The sequence below is a fragment of the Tachysurus vachellii genome, chromosome 25, assembly GCF_030014155.1.
Source record: "Tachysurus vachellii isolate PV-2020 chromosome 25, HZAU_Pvac_v1, whole genome shotgun sequence".
Lineage (NCBI taxonomy): Eukaryota > Metazoa > Chordata > Actinopteri > Siluriformes > Bagridae > Tachysurus > Tachysurus vachellii.
The window spans coordinates 17,211,578-17,231,577 of NC_083484.1; the positions used below are offsets into that span (position 1 = coordinate 17,211,578).

Here is a 20,000-nt window from a genome sequence, read left to right on the forward strand (position 1 = left end):
CTAGTTAATTAGCAGCTAGCATGTTATCTACCTTAGTTCACTGCAGTTCCATGTTTCTGAGTGGCTAGAGGAAGTGGACAAGGGTGTGTGTGGTGTACAATACACAGGGCTGGTGTGTTAACCTGTGTGTGTGTGTGTGTGTGTGTGTGTGTGTGTGTAGCACTGACCCATCTGTGGTTAACATTACTGATGAAATGGCCAAAACCAGTATGTGGAAAGCTGTGAACTCCGACACCTCCAAAGGGCCCAAATATAGGGAAAGGTAGGTACACCCCCCCCCCTCCTCTAAATCATCCCCCTTATCCTCCTTTTTCTTCTTCTCTTCCTTGCCATCTTCTTTATCACAGATTCAGATGATGTCATTTTTTATTCTCTTTATTCTGTTGTTTCACTCTGAACTTAGAGCTGTCCATCTCTGTCCATCTCTGTCTCTGTCTGTCACTGTCTCTGTCTGTCTCTGTCACTGTCTCTGTATCTCTATCTGTCTTTGTCGCTGTCTGTTTCTGTCTCTGTCTCTTTGTCTTCTTGCCTGCTTTTTTCTATCTGTCCTAATTAGCTGAATATCTTAATCTGTCCTTCTTGCTGTCTGTTCTTCTTGTTCATCTGTATGTCTGTTTATCTTTGGAAGTCTAATGTTATTTTCTGTGTGTTTGTGTGTGTGTGTGTGTGTGTGTGTGTGTGTGTGTGTGTGTGTGTTTTCTGCTCCACAGTGATAAAAGTCCTAGCATTAAAATCACAGTGGACGACTCAGATGTGGGGACGTTTGTGGACACAGAGACATCGCTATGACAACGGAAAGAGCAGAGAGAGATGAGTTTCTCACAACAAAGGCCAAATGAGTTCAGGAGGAAACCTGCTGCTCTGTTTTATCGTCACACACACACACACACACACACACACACACACACACACACACACAGTACTGTGGTTAAATCTAAGCTGTGTGTAGTGATTATCATTTACTGAGGTACGTTATCACAGTCAAGAGCTCTACAGTCACCACTTCAGTTTTTATTATTATTTATTTGAACGTTTAGTGTTAAGTGTGAGACGTCCTGCTGTGGGTTTAGAGGTGAGTCTCTCAATCCTCTGGTGATTTGGGCTACACGCTTTTACACGCTTAAACTGGTGGCTATAGGCTCCCATTGTGTGTTAGTGTTTAGCATGTTAGCTCCATTACATCACAGTGAACACGGCTCCACTGACACGCTGTGTTCAGGAGATTCGGCTTTATTTCCCTTTTTAAATCTTTTTATTTTTCCCTTTTATTTTTGCTTGTGTTTTTGAGACTGTTAAATAGTATAAAGCTATTTATACTAAAGGTGTGTGTGCGTGTGTGTGCGTGTGTGTGCGTGTGTGTGCGTGTGTGTGTGTGTGTGTGTGTGTACGTGTGTGTGTACTCCATTCTGAGTGTTTTCTGACTCTTCATTCTCTGTTTATCATGTCTGTCATTCTCTCAGTCCTGTTTACATAAAATTACACTTATTCATGTGTCAGTCTTACGTGTGTGTGTGTGTGTGTGTGTGTGTGCTCTGTTGTTCCTGCGCTTTACCTTCTCACGTCGTTCCTGTGCAGGACCGTGTTAGTGCTGACATGAGAATGTTGTCTGTTCCAGCTCGCTGTTTATTCTGTGTTCTGTATTAAACTGGACTCCTTTGTGCCGCACAGGACAGTCACCTGAACGCTGCAGTTACACCAGAGTCTCATTGCTTTCTTTCTTTTTTTAAGCTTTTTTTTCTAAGACACATTGTGCCTGTTATGTTATATATATATAAGAAACCCAAAATAATAAGTCCTGATATTTTGTAGTTTTTATATTCATATTTTTAGGCTGCTCAGCTTGAACCTGTTCATTAAGTTATTAGATGTTATTAGTGAAGTATTTAAAGTTTTATTTTAGCTTACAATCAGATTTAATTTGAGACGATTCCTGATTATTCCCCTGATGATCTTTTTTCAGCCGTTTGTTTGACGGCGCTCACGTCTTCCTTCAGAACAAGTATTTTTGTTACAGTGCTGCATGTTTTCTGGTTCTCTGTAAAGCTGCTCCTCACGTCACACTTTTATAGCCATCAGCAGACTGTTTATAAAACTGTACAGTAAAATTGTATTATTCATCCTGAAGAGTTGTTTTTTTTGTACAAACTCTAAAAATAAATTGTTCAGTAAAAGCAGTAATATTGTGATTTCTGTTGTTTATTAAAAACAGAATTGTGCAAAAGACAATTTAAATCTTAAGTTCCAGACAATATTAGTACACGGTAACAGAATATTAGTCACTCATCAGTTTTACTTCAAAGAATTCAGACAGAAAGTAATGCAGATGAAAAACGTACGAAACGTTTGAGAAGCGTCCTGACGTCATGGTGCCACCACCAAGGAAACGTGACGCTCAGCTTAGTGTGAAAGTTACATCGAACCTGCGCTGAGGTTCGTCTTCACCTCCGTAATCAGCTGTCGGTTTGTTCCGTCTTCATGTCTGATCCATTTTATCATTAAATGTCTGTTAGTGTAAATGAACGAAACATGACAATTGTGCAAAATTACAAATGACTTTATTCATAAAATTCTGTTGAATTTGGCCAACAGGAAAAGTACATCACTGTTTCCCTTCACAAGTTTCACAAACTGACCCGAAATTTAATTCTTTTACAGTTAAAAAAAAAAAACCCAAGTCAATCTGCAGCATTGTTACATGTCAAGAGTTAAAGACAGTCAAACTGAGACCAGGGGCTGAAACGTGGGGCTCGTGTTCTGTAGAGTTTTAATCACAGTGCATCATGGGAACTTACATCAGAGGGGGCAAAAATCAACACTTACATTTCTTCTGAAATCGGTTAAGGAGACGGAGACGGAGACGGAGAACCCGGCGTGGAACCGTTCTGATGACGGATTGGTGTTTTTTTGTATTTCACAAACCATAATACTGAAGACTCAGAGCTGCATCACCGACAGGACGTGAGACAGAATTTAGAGTAAAAATAAACACTTCACTTAAAAATAAAAAATTCATCCAGGAAGTGACTTAAGACAAGAATCTGATGAACAGCAGCAACAACGTCTCATAAATAAATAGTCACAGCTGAAACACACACACAGGTCTGGTCTTGGCAACGAGTGGAGTTTAGATCAACTCCAGCTACATTTAAACACACACACACACACACACACACACACACACTCCAGCGTGTGGTTATCTGGTGTGTTTAGCTGCTTTGGGGACTTTCAGCACTTTATAGACGCTGTTGTGGAAGACTGTGTTGAAGTGAGGACGAGAGTCTCGACTCAGCAGCGTACACACTGGGGTTTTACCAACATTCACCGGATCCTCCACATCCCAGATCTCTGGCATGCTACAGCCTGGCCTGAAACACACACACACACACACACACACAGTAAACACAAAGTGAGGAGAATAAAATTATAAATAAATGAAGCAAATTATAACTAGCACAATAGAGTTTAACACTGAGAGTTACTATGTGTTAAAATAGTATGTGTGTGTGTGTGTGTGTGTATGTGTGTGTGTGTGTGTGTGTATGTGTGTGTGTGTGTGTGTGTGTGTGTGTGTGTGTGTGTGTGTGTGTATGTGTGTGTGTGTGTGTGTGTGTGTGTGTGTGTGTGTGTATGTGTGTGTGTGTGTGTGAGTTTACCTTGTCCGTCTGGTGCACCAAGAGTCCTCAAGGATAAAATAATCTACATGCAGACTCATTAAGTTCTTCTTCACCTGCTCCGCTGATTTACGGCTGTACATTGAATAAACCAGCTTTGTTCTCTCCCTACACACACACACACACACACACACACACACACACACACACACACACACACACACACACACACACACAGTATTTTAACACAATAACTCTGTGTTAGACTCTATTGTACTAGTTATAATTGTTCTACTAGGCATCAGCAGCTCATCCTCAACACTTTCCATGGTGATGAGATCCTAATGACGATGCTACCACCATCACGCTTCACACCTTCTGTACTGGTTAAAAGCTCAGATCTCAGCTATAGAGGGAATAGAATGTTAACCAGCTCGGTTCTGATTGGTTCAACCTTCCTAAAGCATGAGGTGGATATAAAGGGAAAAAAAGGCTACCTGAGTCCTGCGTCTTCATAGTGTGGGTGATTAACAATGGCTCTGCCTGCTGACAGCTTCACACTCGCCATGGTTGGCATTGCACCGGCAAACACTGTGTCTACACACACACACACACACACACACGCTTTTTTGTGTGGTTTGGAACCGAACAGAGGTAAGTGTGTGTGTGTGTGTGTGTGCGCGTGTGTGTGTGTTCTTACTCGGTGGTGTGTTCACTTTGATCCACTCCAGCAGCTCTTCCTGAGGCAGGTTGCTGAATTCTCCCATGATGCTCCACTGCTGCTGCAGGTTGGCTAGGCCCTGAACTGCCATGATGGACACGATAATAACCACAGCAGTGTACTGCTTCACCTTCTCACCCACCCAGCCAAACAGCTACACACACACACACACACACTGAGCACAGTTGTAAGTGAGAAAACTGCAGTGACATCTGAGTGTGTAAAGACTTTGTCACCTGTGTGGAGCAGAGCAGTGATGTCATCAGACACATGTGTGGAGTGAGGAAGAGTTTCAGCCTCATGATGAGAACAGCCAGAACAGCAAAGGCTACCAACTGCAGTGTGTGATATACTAACTAACACACACACACACACACACACACACGTGTATATAAAATCATATGTAATAACACTAACACTACAGCTGGATTGAGGTATTTTAGATGATGTGTAAATAACACGTCTCACCACAGCTTTAGTTAACTTCTCTGTTCTGTAGGAAGAGAAACGGAGAAATGAATCAGGCAGAAAAAAATAACTTCTAACACATAATGTAGACCTGCTGCCTGGTTTTATTAATACGTCGTGCAAAAGGACGTCTCAAAATAACATTCGATATCAAATCAGGTTCTAAAAATATAACGGAGTCTGATTCTTCAGGTACTGGATCTGATCTCATCAGCAGCTCATGAATAAAAACTGTCTCAAGATTTACATGAAAACAAAATAAAGGTCATCTGATTTATTTCTGTTTGATTTTTCAAGTTGTATTCACACTGTTTCCATAGCAACACTAGTACCCCATTGTCTCAAAGCAGCTTTACAGACGTATAGAAACAGAAGAGACAGAAAAATAAATAAATATATATAATAAGAAGAAAAATAAGAATTAAAAATAAGTATAAAAATAAATAAATGAATATATACATTTAAAGTTTAAAATTCATTTAAAATATTAATATAAAATACTAGATATATCTCTCCCTATCCCTAATGAGCAAGCCTGAGGTGACGGTGATGAGGAAAAACTCCCTGAGATGATGAGGAAGAAACCTTGAGAGGAACCAGACACAGAAGGGAACCTCATCCTCATTTGGGTGACACTCTACAGTAAATAGTGTAAAAGTATTAAATGGGCTGTGAAAAAGCTCTGTGATTGGTCAGTGTCAGTCAATGAGAATGGGTGGGTTTCAGAACAGGTGGGAATATTTTTTGGAATTGCAGTTTTGTAACTAAATGAGAGCTCTTGAGATTTGGGTGGAGGTGAAACGACTCACTGATCATCCTCAACTGCAGCACGGTCTCGAGATCTGAGGGAATCGATCACGTCCTTCATAATCTGTAAATGGAAACAGAAAATAATTCAGAAAGACTGTAATTAACACCTGATCAGCTGCTTGAAATGAGTGTTCATATAAACAGTGACGTTTCACCTTTACAGCAACAACACCGACCACCAGCAGGTTGACGGGTAGCAGCAGGGTTCTTATGTAGCGCAGAACCGTCTGACAAACACAACACATAACACACTGAGGACGACTCGAGCCAATTTGTGGCCTCAGTGTGATCAGGTTTTAGTTAAAAATGACTACAAACTTCATCACAAGAGGTCAATTTACCCTTCTGACATGATAAAGCTGGGCTTATAAGAGTCTATAATCATTCATAATGAATAAGCATCATGTGGCCACACAGCACCAAAGTATTAATGAAAGAAAGCAGACCTCAGTATGATGATATGGAGCAGAATGAAGGATCGATCCGTTTGGAGAAACGTAAACAGAGAGAACAGTGCTGTGTTTGACTAACCTCCACCTCCATGAAGTCAAACTCAGCTGCACAGGTGTACATCATCGTATCAAAGTCCTTGTACCTGGTGAACTTGGACTTGATCAGACTGCTGATGTGAGCCTGAAACAGACGCATGATTCTTTAGGTTTGCACCATGCTAGTAATAAGGCACAGAACATTTAACAGTAAGAACATTTAAATGAACCCAGTTTAGCAGTGTGTACTCAGCAAGGCTACATGAGGGATAAAGGGGATGATCCAGAGTCTCCAACTACACCAGTGTCTCTGATGGATTAAAGATTAACACGTACACAAGCTAATCATTAACATGAGATCCCTCAGTGAGACACTTACGTCATCCGACGCCCCTAAAATGAGCGCTAACAAGAACTTGAGGATGACTGTAGTCCCGATCCACGCTACACACTGCATCACCTGTACACACACAAATACATAGCAGTCATTTACATTAACACCCTCTCACACAAACCCTCACACACACACCATCTGCCATTCTTACCCATGTGAGGGGACCAGCTCTGAAAATCTGTGCAAACCGATTCCTCAAAGCAACTACACCCTGCAGGAAAAAAACACACAGTGAGACAGTTAGAAAGGGGGGGTGGGGGGTGGGGGGCTGAGAGAGAGAGAGACTCACCCAGATGGAGATAAGAGAGGAGGCGTAGAAGGATGTCAGTAACATGGAGTTACCAAACATAAGGAGGAAACACACACCCAGAGACACCTGCAAGAGAAAAATTGCAGTTTTATCTCTCTCTCTCCCACATAGACAGTCATAAACACAGACACACACACACACACACACACCCCTCACCATGTGTGTGAGCAGTAAGGCCTGCATCTTAGCCGGACTTAAGTAACCCAGGATAAAAGACGCAAACAGAGACGCCACCTGTGAAGGACAAAAATCAACCACAGTCTCATCATATAAATATACTGACTGTATATAGCAGGTTCTGAGTCTGAACTTAATGTGTGTGTGTGTGTGTGTGTGTGTGTGTGTGAGCTCCTCTTACTTGTGTGAGTAAGACAAACTGGGCAAATTGCCATGGCAACATGAACATGACTGTGGACATGCTCAGTGCCACCATGCTGTTCTTGCTTGGGTTCCTGGTCCTGCACAAAGGGACAACCAGGACACGTGTAGATCACATCATTAAGTATCATTACGTACATTAAACGTCTTTAGTATGTTACAATGCTATCAGTACATCTCTGTGTATCAGTACATCTCTGTATCAGTACATCTCTGTATATCAGTACATCTCTGTGTATCAGTACATCTCTGTGTATCAGTACATCTCTGTGTATCAGTACATCTCTGTATCAGTACATCTCTGTGTATCAGTACATCTCTGTGTATCAGTACATCTCTGTGTATCAGTACATCTCTGTATCAGTACATCTCTGTGTATCAGTACATCTCTGTGTATCAGTACATCTCTGTGTATCAGTACATCTCTGTGTATCAGTACATCTCTGTGTATCAGTACATCTCTCTGTATCAGTACATCTCTCTGTATCAGTACATCTCTGTATCAGTACATCTCTGTATCAGTACATCTCTGTATCAGTACATCTCTGTATCAGTACATCTCTGTGTATCAGTACATCTCTGTGTATCAGTACATCTCTGTGTATCAGTACATCTCTGTATCAGTACATCTCTGTGTATCAGTACATCTCTGTGTATCAGTACATCTCTGTATCAGTACATCTCTGTGTATCAGTACATCTCTGTGTATCAGTACATCTCTGTATCAGTACATCTCTGTGTATCAGTACATCTCTGTGTATCAGTACATCTCTGTATCAGTACATCTCTGTGTATCAGTACATCTCTGTGTATCAGTACATCTCTGTGTATCAGTACATCTCTGTGTATCAGTACATCTCTGTGTATCAGTACATCTCTGTGTAAAGGATACAGCAGAGGATTTACAGCTCCTCACAGACAGTCTGTAGTAGTGTTTCTGTGCAAGCTAACTGCACTAGCTGTTTACACTCACCAGCGATCATTATTTCTTATTTATCTTTACTTTTCCATGTTTTATTTTTCTTCCCAAATGTGTCATGTACAAACAGAGAAAATGAACAAACACATTTGTTAGAGAAGGTGAGATACCTGAGGATGTGTGTGAGGAGGAGCATTTGCAGAACAAGAAAGGGATATGAGAAGCTTTCTCTGAGAGGAGGAGTCCACATCACTCGTGTGCTCTGAGTAACACACACAGCTAATAATAAATCACTGACTTTAAATTTTATATATAATTACAGATGTTCAGGATACTCAGAAACTAACAGTGTAAACTTTTCTGTCCTGAAGATGTCAGAAAACTAAAAGTAACTATGTAATAAATGTTAAATGAATTACAGAAAACTTCAACAACCAACAAATACACACATGGTGTCGGTGTAACGGTGTTTAAGGGTGTCAGTGTTCAGGAGTGTCGATGTAACGGTGTTCAGGGTAACGGTGCTCAAGGGTGTCAGGGTAACAGTGTTCAAGGGTGTCAGTGTTCAAGGGTAATGGTGTTCAGGGGTAACAGTGTTCAGGAGTGTCGATGTAACGGTGTTCAGGGTAACGGTGCTCAAGGGTGTCAGGGTAACAGTGTTCAAGGGTGTCAGTGTTCAAGGGTAATGGTGTTCAGGGGTAACAGTGTTCAGGGGTAACAGTGTTCAGGGGTAACAGTGTTCAGGGGTAACAGTGTTCAGGGGTAACAGTGTTCAGGGGTGTCAGGGTAACAGTGTTCAAGGGTGTCGGTGTTCAGGGGTGTCAGGATAGCGGTGTTCAGGGGCGTCGGTGTTCAGGGGCGTCGGTGTTCAGGGGCGTCGGTGTTCAGGGGCGTCGGTGTAACGGTGTTTCAGGGGTCTCAGTGTTCAGGGGTCTTCGTGTAACAGTGTTCAGGGGTGTCTGTGTTCGGGGGTGTCGGTGTAGCGGTGTTCAGGGGTGTCGGTGTTCAGGGGTGTCGGTGTAACGGTGTTTCAGGGGTCTCAGTGTTCAGGGGTCTTCGTGTAACAGTGTTCAGGGGTGTCTGTGTTCGGGGGTGTCGGTGTAGCGGTGTTCAGGGGTGTCGGTGTTCAGGGGTGTCGGTGTAACGGTGTTCAGGGTGTCAGTGTTCAGGGGTGTCGGTGTAACGGTGTTCAGGGTGTCAGTGTTCAGGGGTGTCAGTGTTCAGGGGTGTCGGTGGATGTGTTCTCACCTCCCCATGATTAAAGAAGAAGGACAGCACAGTGACGACTCCTCCCATCTTACTGCCGCTGTAGACGAACATAAACACCAGTGAAACACAGATTATAAACCTCTGTAACTAAAATACTGACAGAGACAAATACCTCAGATAAGATCCATAGATGTAAAACAGGCTCATCATGGATCCATTTAAGAGAAAAACAAAAGTCACATAGAAGTATGCAGGATCTCCCATACCTACACACACACACACACACACACACACACACAAAGTGTAACAGTGATGCACAAGTGTGTATACACAAGTACTAAGCCTGCTAGATAATCACAAAGTTTTAACTCTATGTGTGTGTCTGTGTGTGTGTGGGGTTAAAGTCCACAGTAGTTTAAACACGGAACCTTCACAGCTCTCCACGGGATCCAGATCTTCTCCCCTGTTGATAGTCCAACACATCTTAGTGGGAATCCTGAAGAACTCCATAGTGGTGGAGTAAACACGGTACCAGCTGGCCAACACCACCTGCAGGACAACAAACAGCACATCACATCCGTTTGACTCACAACACCACGGAGACACACACTGGTATGTACACAGTGGAGACTAACACGGTGCCGGGACACCAACTTCAACACCACCCCATTAATCCTTAATCTGTATAACACACACACACACACACACACACACACACACACACACACACACACACACACACACACACACACACACACACACACAGAACAGAGACTGAGGACTGAAGGGCCTGCATTCATCCTGAATAAAAAAGTAAAATTAATCTTAACCACTATATTAAATATGTGTTGCTTGAAAGTTTGTGAACCCTTTAGAAATGTCAATATTTCTGCATAAATTTGACCCAAAACATCATGAGATTTTCCCAAAATCAGACAAAGTGAACACAAACAGATCAGACAAATATATTATAATATATTAATATCGGTGAGAGGCAAAAGTATGTGAACCTCTAGGTTTAGTATTTAAATTCGATCCATCCGATTTCAGTAAAAGAGACGACAATCAGGTCTTCATGAGGGTCCTGTTTTATTTAAAGAACAGAGATATATTAAAGTCTGATGTTCATGACGTGTGTTTGTGGAAGGGGATCACTGCAAAAACAATGAAGATTACTGAGGACTTCAGAAAAAAGTTATTGTTGTTCATTAAGAGTTTGGACTCGTCCTCATATAGATTCTGTAGAAATGGAGGAACTTTAAGACCATTGGTCCCCAGAAGTGTTTAACCAACAAAGATCACTCCAAAAGTAAGACACACACACACACACACACATATATATATATACACACACATCAAGAATTTTCCAGGAAATACATGCTACATATTTAAGAGTATTCATAATAGTTAATTATGTTTGTGTTCTGTAATTAAGTCTTATTTAGTGCAATAACTACATAATGACTCATGAGAGCAGGTTCTGCTGAAGGTGTATGAGCTTCTCACCTCAGGGTACAGGTTAAACCTCTTCAGCGTGTTTATGACCAGCGGATACTCAGTGAGACGGTCATTCATGATCAGACTGAGACCGTTCAGGAAGGACGGAGCCTCGATGATGCTCTTAAAGTAGGAGTAATACAGACCCTGGTGTAGTGAAACAAATCAGAGAGCACAGAAATTGTCACAGAACTTGTTCATGTGTATTACACTGTGTGTGTATAAGATGATGAGAGGATTTAACTTTCAGTTTCGTGTTAACTCTGAGAGAAACACCACACAGCACCATTTCAGTTCTGAAGGCCATCTCCTTCTCCAGAGAGGACATGTGGGAAAAGTGGCGATCGTTCTCAAACAGCTCAGAGAGGTGAGACCTAAACACACACACGGAACAGAACTACAGCATGACAATTACCTTCATACATTCATTTGCTCAACATTATTATTATTATTCATTCATTCATCTTCTACCACTTATCCGAACTACCTCGGGTCACAGGGAGTCTGTGTCTATCTCAGGCGTCATCGGGCATCAAGGCAGGATACACCCTGGACGGGGTGCCAACCCATCGCAGGGCACACACACACACACACACACACTCTCATTCACTCACACACACACACACTAGGGACAATTTTTCCAGAGATGCCAATCAACCTACCATGCATGTCTTTGGACCGGGGGAGGAAACCGGAGTACCCGGAGGAAACCCCCGAGGCACGGGGAGAACATGCAAACTCCACACACACAAGGCGGAGGTGGGAATCGAACCCCGACCCTGGAGGTGTGAGGTGAACGTGCTAACCACTAAGCCATCGTGCCCCCTATTATTATTATTATTATTATTATTATTATTATTATTATTATTATTATTATTATTATTTACTTACCAGTGAAGATATCCTGCAGTAAGAGCTGTGGACCAGAAGGAGTGAGTTATTAACCCAGAGTCTGTGGAGATCTGCAGTATCTCCTGACAGTAATAATAATAATCTGAACCTGAATCACAGCTTTATGTCAAAGTGAACACATAAATGATTTAATAAGAATCTGTGTGAATAAAGAGACACACGACAAACTTACAGAAAGTGTTAGGTGTTTAGTTTCAGGGTCCAGACTGTCTTTAACACCTTTAACACCTTCCCTAGTGGCTCTTTAATGTGTTTCCATCCTAAATAAATCCTGAGGTGAGATAATAAATGCTGTTACCGAGAGCACAGATGAGCAGAGCTGTGAGCAGGGACGCCGGCGCTGTGGGAGCGGATGTGAGGCCGAGTTTGTGGCGGATGATGGCGGAGCTTTTCCCTTCTCTCCCTCTCCTACTCTTCACATCACTCCGCTCGTTCTGCTCCTTAGACCCCGGTTTTCTCGCTTTAACTACCATGTTTTCATTCTAAAGGCTCCAAACAGTACAAACAAAAAGAAAAAGAACAAAACAAACGCAGCAGAAACACGAAGCAGCTCATCAACAGCTCTCAGGCTGACTGACTGAGACACTCTGTGGGACTTGTTAGCATTGTTAGCTTCTGCTCCTCAGCGCCGCCTGCTGGAAATAAAAGGAAGTGCGGCCGCCGCTTGTAACCACGGTAACAGAGATTCCAAGGGGCGTGGCTTCACTTCCGTAGACGTCGGTGCCATAATTCATATCCACTACACGTGTAATTATAGAATTAATGTATCATAATGATATAAACTATAAACTATCTTAATAAAATAAAAACGAACACAAGATCCGTTTACACAAAAAAGCCCCAAACAGTCCGCTATTATTACAATATTATTAATAAATTGTAATTATATAATAAATAACATTAATTATCGCTATTTTTCACGTGTAAATAATCTTAACTACAGACATCTGTAACATCTCACAAAGCAGATTATACACTAAGACAATTCACATGACGCTGGATTTTGGATAACAAAAAGAAAATTAAGTTCTAGTTTATTTGTATAACACTTTTAACAATGGACTTTGTCTCAAAGCAGCTTTACAGAACATCAACATAGAACAGAAGGTTATTATAAAGAATTATATAAAGACTAATTTATATTTAAATATGTATGTATTTATCCCCAATGAACAAGTCTGAGGTGACTCAGGTGACTGTGGGGAGGAAAAACTCCCTTAGATGGTAAAGGAAGAAACCTTGAGAGGAACCAGACTCAAAGGGGAACCTCATCCTCATCTGGGTGACACTGGGGGTGTGATTATAAATATACAGTCTGATAAATGTTGTGTTGGTGTAAAAGATCACATGGAGTTCACATCTCATCTTTAGTATCACAGAGTCTAACTGGAGCTGGTAGATCTGTAGATGTCTCAGGATCCTCACAGAGTCGCCTTCGTCTCAGTGGAGGTCCAAAATCTTCATGGCACAGAAGACGATCAGAGCTGGTACAATTTCTGGGTGTCTCGTGATGGGTAGAAAGAGAGAAGCAGTGTAGAGGAATTAATGTCTGATGTAATAGAGCACAATATTATGGGATGTATTATGTGTACGTCTGACTAAAGAGATGAGTTTTTAATCTACATTTAAACTGTGAAAGTGTGTCTGAGCCCCGAACACTATCAGGAAGACTATTATAGAGTTTGGGAGCTAAATAAGAAAACGCTCTACCACCTTTAGTAGACTTAGATATTCTGGGAACTACCAGAAGTCCTGAGTTTTGTGATCTCAGAGAGCGTGAAGGATTGTAACGTGTTAGAAGACTAGTTAGATACATGGGAGCTAAACCATTAAGAGCCTTGTACGTAAGTAGCAGCAGTTTGTAATCAATTCTAAACTTAACAGGTAGCCAGTGTAGAGATGATAAAATTGGGGTTATATGGTCATACTTTCTTGTCCTAGTGAGAACTCTGGCTGCTGTGTTTTATAAAAATAAAATAATGATGAGATATAAATTATACGTGTTTTTCTTCTTTTTTCACAGTAAAATATTAATCAGGAGCAAATTTCTGAAGAGAGTAAAAACATATTTATATAAAAAACATAATACATAAATGCAAACACTCACACACACACACTCACACACACTCACACACACACTCACACACACTGTATAATGACGATGGTCGATACGTCATTTCCGGTGCCGTGTTGTTGGACTCCATTTTCCAGGAGAAATATCAGAGAGAAAAACATCATCCTGAGGTTTGTAACTTTATTATTTAAATAAATGTAATGACGTCACTGTAATCTACACTATGTTTGTACGTGTTGTTTAATGGTTTATGGTTTATCTCGGTGTCATGTTTATAAAGTCGCTGTTTTACACTCAATATCATGAGGAAATATTAATAAACTTCATTTCTCTTCTGTGGAAGACACCAGGACACAAAGAGTTAATAGAGTTAATAGAGTTAATAGAGTTCATTCATTCATGGAGTTAAATGAGTTAAATGAGTTAAATGAGTTAAATGAGTTAAATGAGTTAGCTGTCACACTATAATGCTAACTGTTACTCCACACACACTCTGGCTGTGCTCTATTTGTCCTACACACTCCTACACACTCCTACACACTCCTACACACTCCTACACACTCCTACACACTCCTACACACTCCCACACACTCCCACACACTCTTACACACTCTTACACACTCTTACACACTCCTCTTACACACTCTTACACACTCCCACACACTCCCACACACTCTTACACACTCTTACACACTCTTACACACACTCTTACACACTCCCACACACTCCCAAACACTCCCACACACTCCCACACACTCTTACACACTCTTACACACTCCCACACACTCCCACACACTCCCACACACTCTTACACACTCTTACACACACTCTTACACACACTCTTACACACTCCCAAACACTCCCACACACTCCTACACACTCCTACACACTCCCAAACACTCCCAAACACTCCCACACACTCCTACACACTCCTACACACTCCTACACACTCCCAAACACTCCCAAACACTCCCACACACTCCTACACACTCCTACACACTCCTACACACTCCCAAACACTCCCAAACACTCCCACACACTCCTACACACTCCTACACACTCCCAAACACTCCCAAACACTCCCACACACTCCCACACACTCCCACACACTCCCACACACTCCCAAACACTCCCAAACACTCCCACACACTCCTACACACTCCCACACACTCCTACACTAGTCAACACTGGCTAAATAAGTGTAGGGTAAATAATAAAATATTACTGAAGAACATCACACAGTTTCTAAAAGGGTTTAATAAAGATTAGAGACATACAGAGAAAGAAAATAAAGACGGAGGAAATGATGTGCAGAAAGCACAGAAAAAAACAAGGGATAAAATATAGAGGGGTGAAAAGTAAGAGATACAGAAATGGGTGAGAATAAAAGAGAACAAAACATCAAACAATTACAAACCATTTATTAATACATCAAACATCCTGTCTGTTTCATCTGTAACTGTTTTCTTTCTAATTCAGTCTCTCTCTCTCTCTCTCTCTCTGTGTCTGTCTGTGTGTGTGTGTGTGTCTCTCTCTCTCTCTCTCTCTCTCTCTCTCTCTCTCTCTCTCTCTCTCTCTCACACAAACAAAGAATTTCAATGATCATGTAAAGTATAGGTGTGAAACACAAGGCCCGTGGGCTACAATTATATCTGTGAGATCATTTTATATACATGTTATTATTATTGTTATTAATGCCCGGCGTTATGAAGCGCTGATAACACACAAACTACACATCCCATAATGCAGCACAACAGCTGCCTTGCTGAACGACAGGTTACCTGGGAACATTCCTGTGTCAATCATGTCAAGCGTCTGTTACTGTATACAACCTTAATGTCAAAGCTCGTCCCTAACAACACAACCCTAATGTAAAGACAAAGCTCGTCCCTAACAACACAACCCTAATGTAAAGACAAAGCTCGTCCCTAACAACACAACCCTAATGTAAAGACAAAGCTCCTCCCTAACAACACAACCCTAATGTAAAGACAAAGCTCGTCCCTAACAACACAACCCTAATGTAAAGACAAAGCTCGTCCCTAACAACACAACCCTAATGTAAAGACAAAGCTCGTCCCTAACAACACAACCCTAATGTAAAGACAAAGCTCCTCCCTAACAACACAACCCTAATGTAAAGACAAAGCTCGTCCCTAACAACACAACCCTAATGTAAAGACAAAGCTCGTCCCTAACAACACAACCCTAATGTAAAGACAAAGCTCGTCCCTAACAACACAACCCTAATGTAAAGACAAAGCTCGTCCCTAACAACACAACCCTAATGTAAAGACAAAGCTCGTCCCTAACAACACAACCCTAATGTAAAGACAAAGCTCGTCCCTAACAACACAACCCTAATGTAAAGACAAAGCTCGTCCCTAACAACACAACCCTAATGTAAAGACAAAGCTCGTCCCTAACAACACAACCCTAATGTAAAGACAAAGCTCGTCCCTAACAACACAACCCTAATGTAAAGACAAAGCTCGTCCCTAACAACACAACCCTAATGTAAAGACAAAGCTCGTCCCTAACAACACAACCCTAATGTAAAGACAAAGCTCGTCCCTAACAACACAACCCTAATGTAAAGACAAAGCTCGTCCCTAACAACACAACCCTAATGTAAAGACAAAGCTCGTCCCTAACAACACAACCCTAATGTAAATTCATGCACTCGTGCTTGCTCGTGCACCTTGTGCATGTTTGTGCACATATCTGTGTGAGAAGCTGTTCTCAGTGATGAAGATGAACAAAACAGCACACAGGAGACGTCTCACTGATGAACACCTGCAGTCCATCCTGAGAATCTCCACAACACAGAACCTAAACACACCACACCGAAACCAACTTGGTGCCAAGATGCCAAGCATCCAGTTCTGACTAAATAGCACAAGAGCAAAAAAAAACTGAATGTTTTGATTAGATTTTTTTACTTTTGTGGAAAAGCAGAATTTCTTTGAGTTCAACACCTCTGATGTTGTTTATAAACTTTCTCTTTCTTTCAGCAGTAAAATGCTGTGATGTTGGACAGTGAGAATGAAACCTGCTGTTGGGACGTGACCCACAGAGATGTTTTCATCCTTACTGCAGTTGTCCTGTCAGCATGATGACTGACACTCCTGGGTGGTGAGGAGGCAGAAGTGTGTGTGTGTGTTCTGAGGTTTGTTTATGGAAGAAACATGGAAGAACATGGAGCTGACAGTCCCATCACCCTGATCATTCGAGCACCAAACCAGAAATACGACGATCAGTCAATCAGCTGCTTCCTCGACTGGACAGTAGAGAAACTGAAGAAACACATCACTAATGTTTATCCCAGCAAACCAGTAAGTGAGTGTGTGTGAGAGAGGGTGATGTGTGTGTGTGTGTGTGTGAGAGAGGGTGATGTGTGTGTTTGAGTGAGAGAGGGTGATGTGTGTGTGTGTGTGTGAGTGTGTGTGTGAGTGAGAGAGGGTGATGTGTGTGAGTGAGAGAGGGTGATATGTGAGTGTGTGTGTGTGTGAGTGAGAGAGGGTGATGTGTGTGTTTGTGTGTGTGTGTGAGTGAGAGAGGGTGATGTGTGTGTGTGTGTGAGAGAGGGTGATGTGTGTGTGTGTGTGTGTGTGAGAGAGAGGGTGATGTGTGTGTGTGTGTGTGTGTGAGTGAGAGAGGGTGATGTGTGTGTGTGTGTGTGTGTGTGTGTATGAGTGAGAGAGGGTGATGTGTGTGTGTGTGTGTGTGTGAGTGAGAGAGGGTGATGTGTGTGTGTGTGTGTGTGAGAGAGGGTGATGTGTGTGTGTGTGAGAGAGAGGGTGATGTGTGTGTGTGTGTGAGTGAGAGAGGGTGATGTGTGTGTGTGTGTGTGTGTATGAGTGAGAGAGGGTGATGTGTGTGTGTGTGTGTGTGTGTGAGTGAGAGAGGGTGATGTGTGTGTGTGTGTGTGTGAGAGAGAGGGTGATGTGTGTGTGTGTGTGTGTGTGAGAGAGAGGGTGATGTGTGTGTGTGTGTGTGTGTGTGTGTGTGTGTATGAGTGAGAGAGGGTGATGTGTGTGTGTGTGTGTGTGTGTGAGTGAGAGAGGGTGATGTGTGTGTGTGTGTGTGTGTGTGTGTGAGTGTGAGTAACACGTGTGTGTGTGTTCCATGTTGAAGTTGTCCCGAGAGCAGCGGCTTGTTTACTCTGGACGCCTTTTACAGGATCACCAGCAGCTCCGTGACGTTCTCCAAAAGGTGCAGGAGCAAAATTCATTTTCTGACAAAAATAAATAAAGTTTTAAGCCTGAAAAGATGAAAAACCAACTAAAGTCTGTACAGCTACCAGAACCTTCTGATTCAAACTCACAGCCTGTTATTTCTTCTTCTCCAGCAGCAGGACAAGTGTCACATGGTCTACCTGGTGTGTGCACCCCAGAATCCCCCAGCTGACCCCTTAGTGACCTATGACCCTGGATCTACAGTAAGGTTCAGTCGAGGCGCCTCCTACAGGAAGTGCAGACATTACAACAGCAAGTTTATTTAAAAAGAAAACACCTTCTTTCAAAACCTTACAGCAGATTGTTGGTGGATTTCATCACACACACGAGCAAGAGGAACATATTTCAGCTCTAATTTTATTCCACATTTGATAATTGTATTAAATCCACTGGTGACTGATGCATCAACCTTCTGATAAACCTTCCTCCCTGATCTGGAGTTTTGTTCCTCAGGATGAGAAATAACTAATTACAGAAATAAATAATGAGATATGAATTTATATTTTTTATCTGTTTTCACAGGATGCTGACTCTGCTGACTCTGCTGACTCTGCTGACTCTGCTGACTCTGGCCCTGCTGCCTCACCGTTCAGTCAGAACATCCCAAACCTCCCCTTCTCAATAAATACAGATGGCGTTCGGCATCGAGGAGGTTCTGCTCACGCTCAGCAGCGGTACAACACACCTTTATACACAATAATCAACTGTATACATATTTCATTTAAATATACAGTAAAGAGCTCTATATTAGTGGTTGTGTGTGTGTGTGTGTGTGTGTGTGTGTGTGTATCAGGCCTGAGCAGTTTGTACCCCCTGCCACACTTCCGTACTCTCCCGTGCAGATGATGTGGTGGCAGCGTGTGTACGTGCAGCGATACTACATGCACTAGTAAGTCACACAAATATATTAAATGTTTGTTTTTATTAGAATATTCATTTACATATGATAATTAAAAATAATGATCATACCACTAGTCAGGCTGCAATGGCTGCCGCTCAGGCCACACCTCCTACGGTTAACCCCGGCCCATCAGTCACACCAGCTCCAGCCCCAGTTCCTGCTAACCCCGTCCCACTGGAGCAACCAGCAAATCAGAACCCTCAGATGAACGTTCAGGGCGGGGCCGTGCAGAACGAGGATGAGCTGAACCGTGATTGGCTGGACTGGCTTTACACAGTATCACGTGCTGCTGTCCTCCTCAGCATCGTCTACTTCTATTCATCTTTCAGCCGCTTCATCATGGTGACTGGCGCCATGCTGCTAGTCTACCTGTGAGCTTTAATTATTTACACTCCTTTTTAACCTCTTTATAGTTTTCTTCTCCTGATGTATTTTTGTACATTTTATTTTTGAGAGAAAAAAAATACCTAGAATGACAGGAATAATATAACTGAAAGTAGAACTAGTGTGTGTGTGTGTGTGTGTGTGTGTGTGTGTGTGTGTGGGAGATAGTCACCAGGCAGGTTGGTTCCCCTTCAGGGTGGAGCTGCAGAACCTTGGAGCAGCAGACCGAGCTCCAGCTGAGAACGACATAAACCACAACATGCAGGAAATGGTGAGACAGAAACAATACTTCACCTGTAAATGGTGACTTAGACAGGTGTGCTGGTCTTACTGTGTCTCTCCACCTCTGTAGGAGCGCATTATGGATGATGGTCTTGAGGATGATGATGGTGACAGTAGTGATGAAGGCTCCGATGAAGCCGCCCCTCCACGGCCGAGCTTCCTCACATCCACCTGGTCATTTATTAGCACCTTTTTTACCTCTCTGGTTCCTGACGGTCCTCCTCGTGGCACTAGATAAACACCACGTGCGCACACACACACACACACACACACACAGAGTGGACATTGACCCCTTACAAATCTAAACAAATACAAAAACAGCAGCATTGTGGTCGACATGTCTGCCCTGTTTCAGCTGAATGAATGAAGCTGCTAGAGGTTTTTCTCCACCGCTGTTCGGTTCT

General features: G+C 42.3%; 3 protein-coding genes across 8 annotated transcripts in view; 2 read left to right on the forward strand and 1 right to left on the reverse strand.

The window, feature by feature from the left end:
• Positions 1-2,178, forward strand: part of slc4a7 (solute carrier family 4 member 7) — a 28,202-nt gene extending 26,024 nt beyond the window's left edge. For all 3 annotated transcript variants that reach the window (XM_060861182.1, XM_060861183.1, XM_060861184.1), the window contains 2 exons: positions 161-262; positions 711-2,178. In XM_060861182.1, the coding sequence (XP_060717165.1) occupies positions 161-262; positions 711-789 (181 nt within the window). In that variant the 3' untranslated portion in view covers positions 790-2,178. The remainder of the gene's footprint in view (positions 1-160; positions 263-710) is intronic.
• Positions 2,179-2,533: 355 nt separating this feature from the next.
• On the reverse strand, positions 2,534-12,328 carry dpy19l1l (dpy-19-like 1, like (H. sapiens)). Of its 2 annotated transcripts, none has more exons than XM_060861833.1 (22): positions 12,016-12,328; positions 11,697-11,721; positions 11,092-11,179; positions 10,815-10,952; positions 9,737-9,857; positions 9,481-9,574; positions 9,348-9,405; positions 8,270-8,361; positions 7,161-7,260; positions 6,959-7,036; positions 6,782-6,868; positions 6,644-6,703; positions 6,478-6,558; positions 6,142-6,243; positions 5,766-5,837; positions 5,610-5,671; positions 4,801-4,825; positions 4,569-4,688; positions 4,312-4,486; positions 4,109-4,208; positions 3,654-3,779; positions 2,534-3,365 (listed from the first exon to the last, which is right to left on the reverse strand). In XM_060861833.1, exons 1-22 carry the CDS (start codon positions 12,188-12,190, stop codon positions 3,194-3,196), a joined length of 2,151 nt encoding a protein of 716 aa, XP_060717816.1. In that variant the 5' UTR covers positions 12,191-12,328; the 3' UTR covers positions 2,534-3,193. The 2 variants fall into 2 exon arrangements, with proteins under 2 accessions (XP_060717816.1, XP_060717817.1); XM_060861834.1 differs by lacking the exon at positions 12,016-12,328 and adding an exon at positions 11,890-11,990.
• Positions 12,329-13,829: 1,501 nt separating this feature from the next.
• The window catches only part of herpud2 (HERPUD family member 2), a 6,353-nt gene continuing 182 nt past the window's right edge, over positions 13,830-20,000 (forward strand). The window contains exons 1-9 of one of the 3 annotated variants that reach the window (XM_060862125.1): positions 13,830-13,961; positions 16,806-17,126; positions 17,929-18,006; positions 18,143-18,232; positions 18,552-18,703; positions 18,823-18,918; positions 19,005-19,301; positions 19,483-19,585; positions 19,667-20,000. The exon at positions 19,667-20,000 is cut by the window's right edge and continues 182 nt beyond it. In XM_060862125.1, coding sequence (XP_060718108.1) covers positions 16,980-17,126; positions 17,929-18,006; positions 18,143-18,232; positions 18,552-18,703; positions 18,823-18,918; positions 19,005-19,301; positions 19,483-19,585; positions 19,667-19,834 — 1,131 coding nt within the window. In that variant the 5' untranslated portion in view covers positions 13,830-13,961; positions 16,806-16,979 and the 3' untranslated portion in view covers positions 19,835-20,000. The remainder of the gene's footprint in view (positions 13,962-16,805; positions 17,127-17,928; positions 18,007-18,142; positions 18,233-18,551; positions 18,704-18,822; positions 18,919-19,004; positions 19,302-19,482; positions 19,586-19,666) is intronic. The other 2 variants (XM_060862124.1, XM_060862127.1) reach the window with 2 other exon arrangements.

What these genes read in the sequence shown, in the direction of transcription:
- dpy19l1l (XM_060861833.1), bottom strand. Translation starts at nt 12,190, where the DNA reads ATGGTAGTTAAAGCGAGAAAACCGGGGTCTAAGGAGCAGAACGAGCGG. An exon ending in TCCCGTGGAGAGCTGTGAAG is followed by an intron (nt 9,575 to 9,736) that starts GTTCCGTGTTTA and finishes GTGTGTGTGTAG; the next exon opens with GTATGGGAGATCCTGCATAC. An exon ending in GAGCTGGTCCCCTCACATGG is followed by an intron (nt 6,559 to 6,643) that starts GTAAGAATGGCA and finishes GTGTGTGTACAG; the next exon opens with GTGATGCAGTGTGTAGCGTG.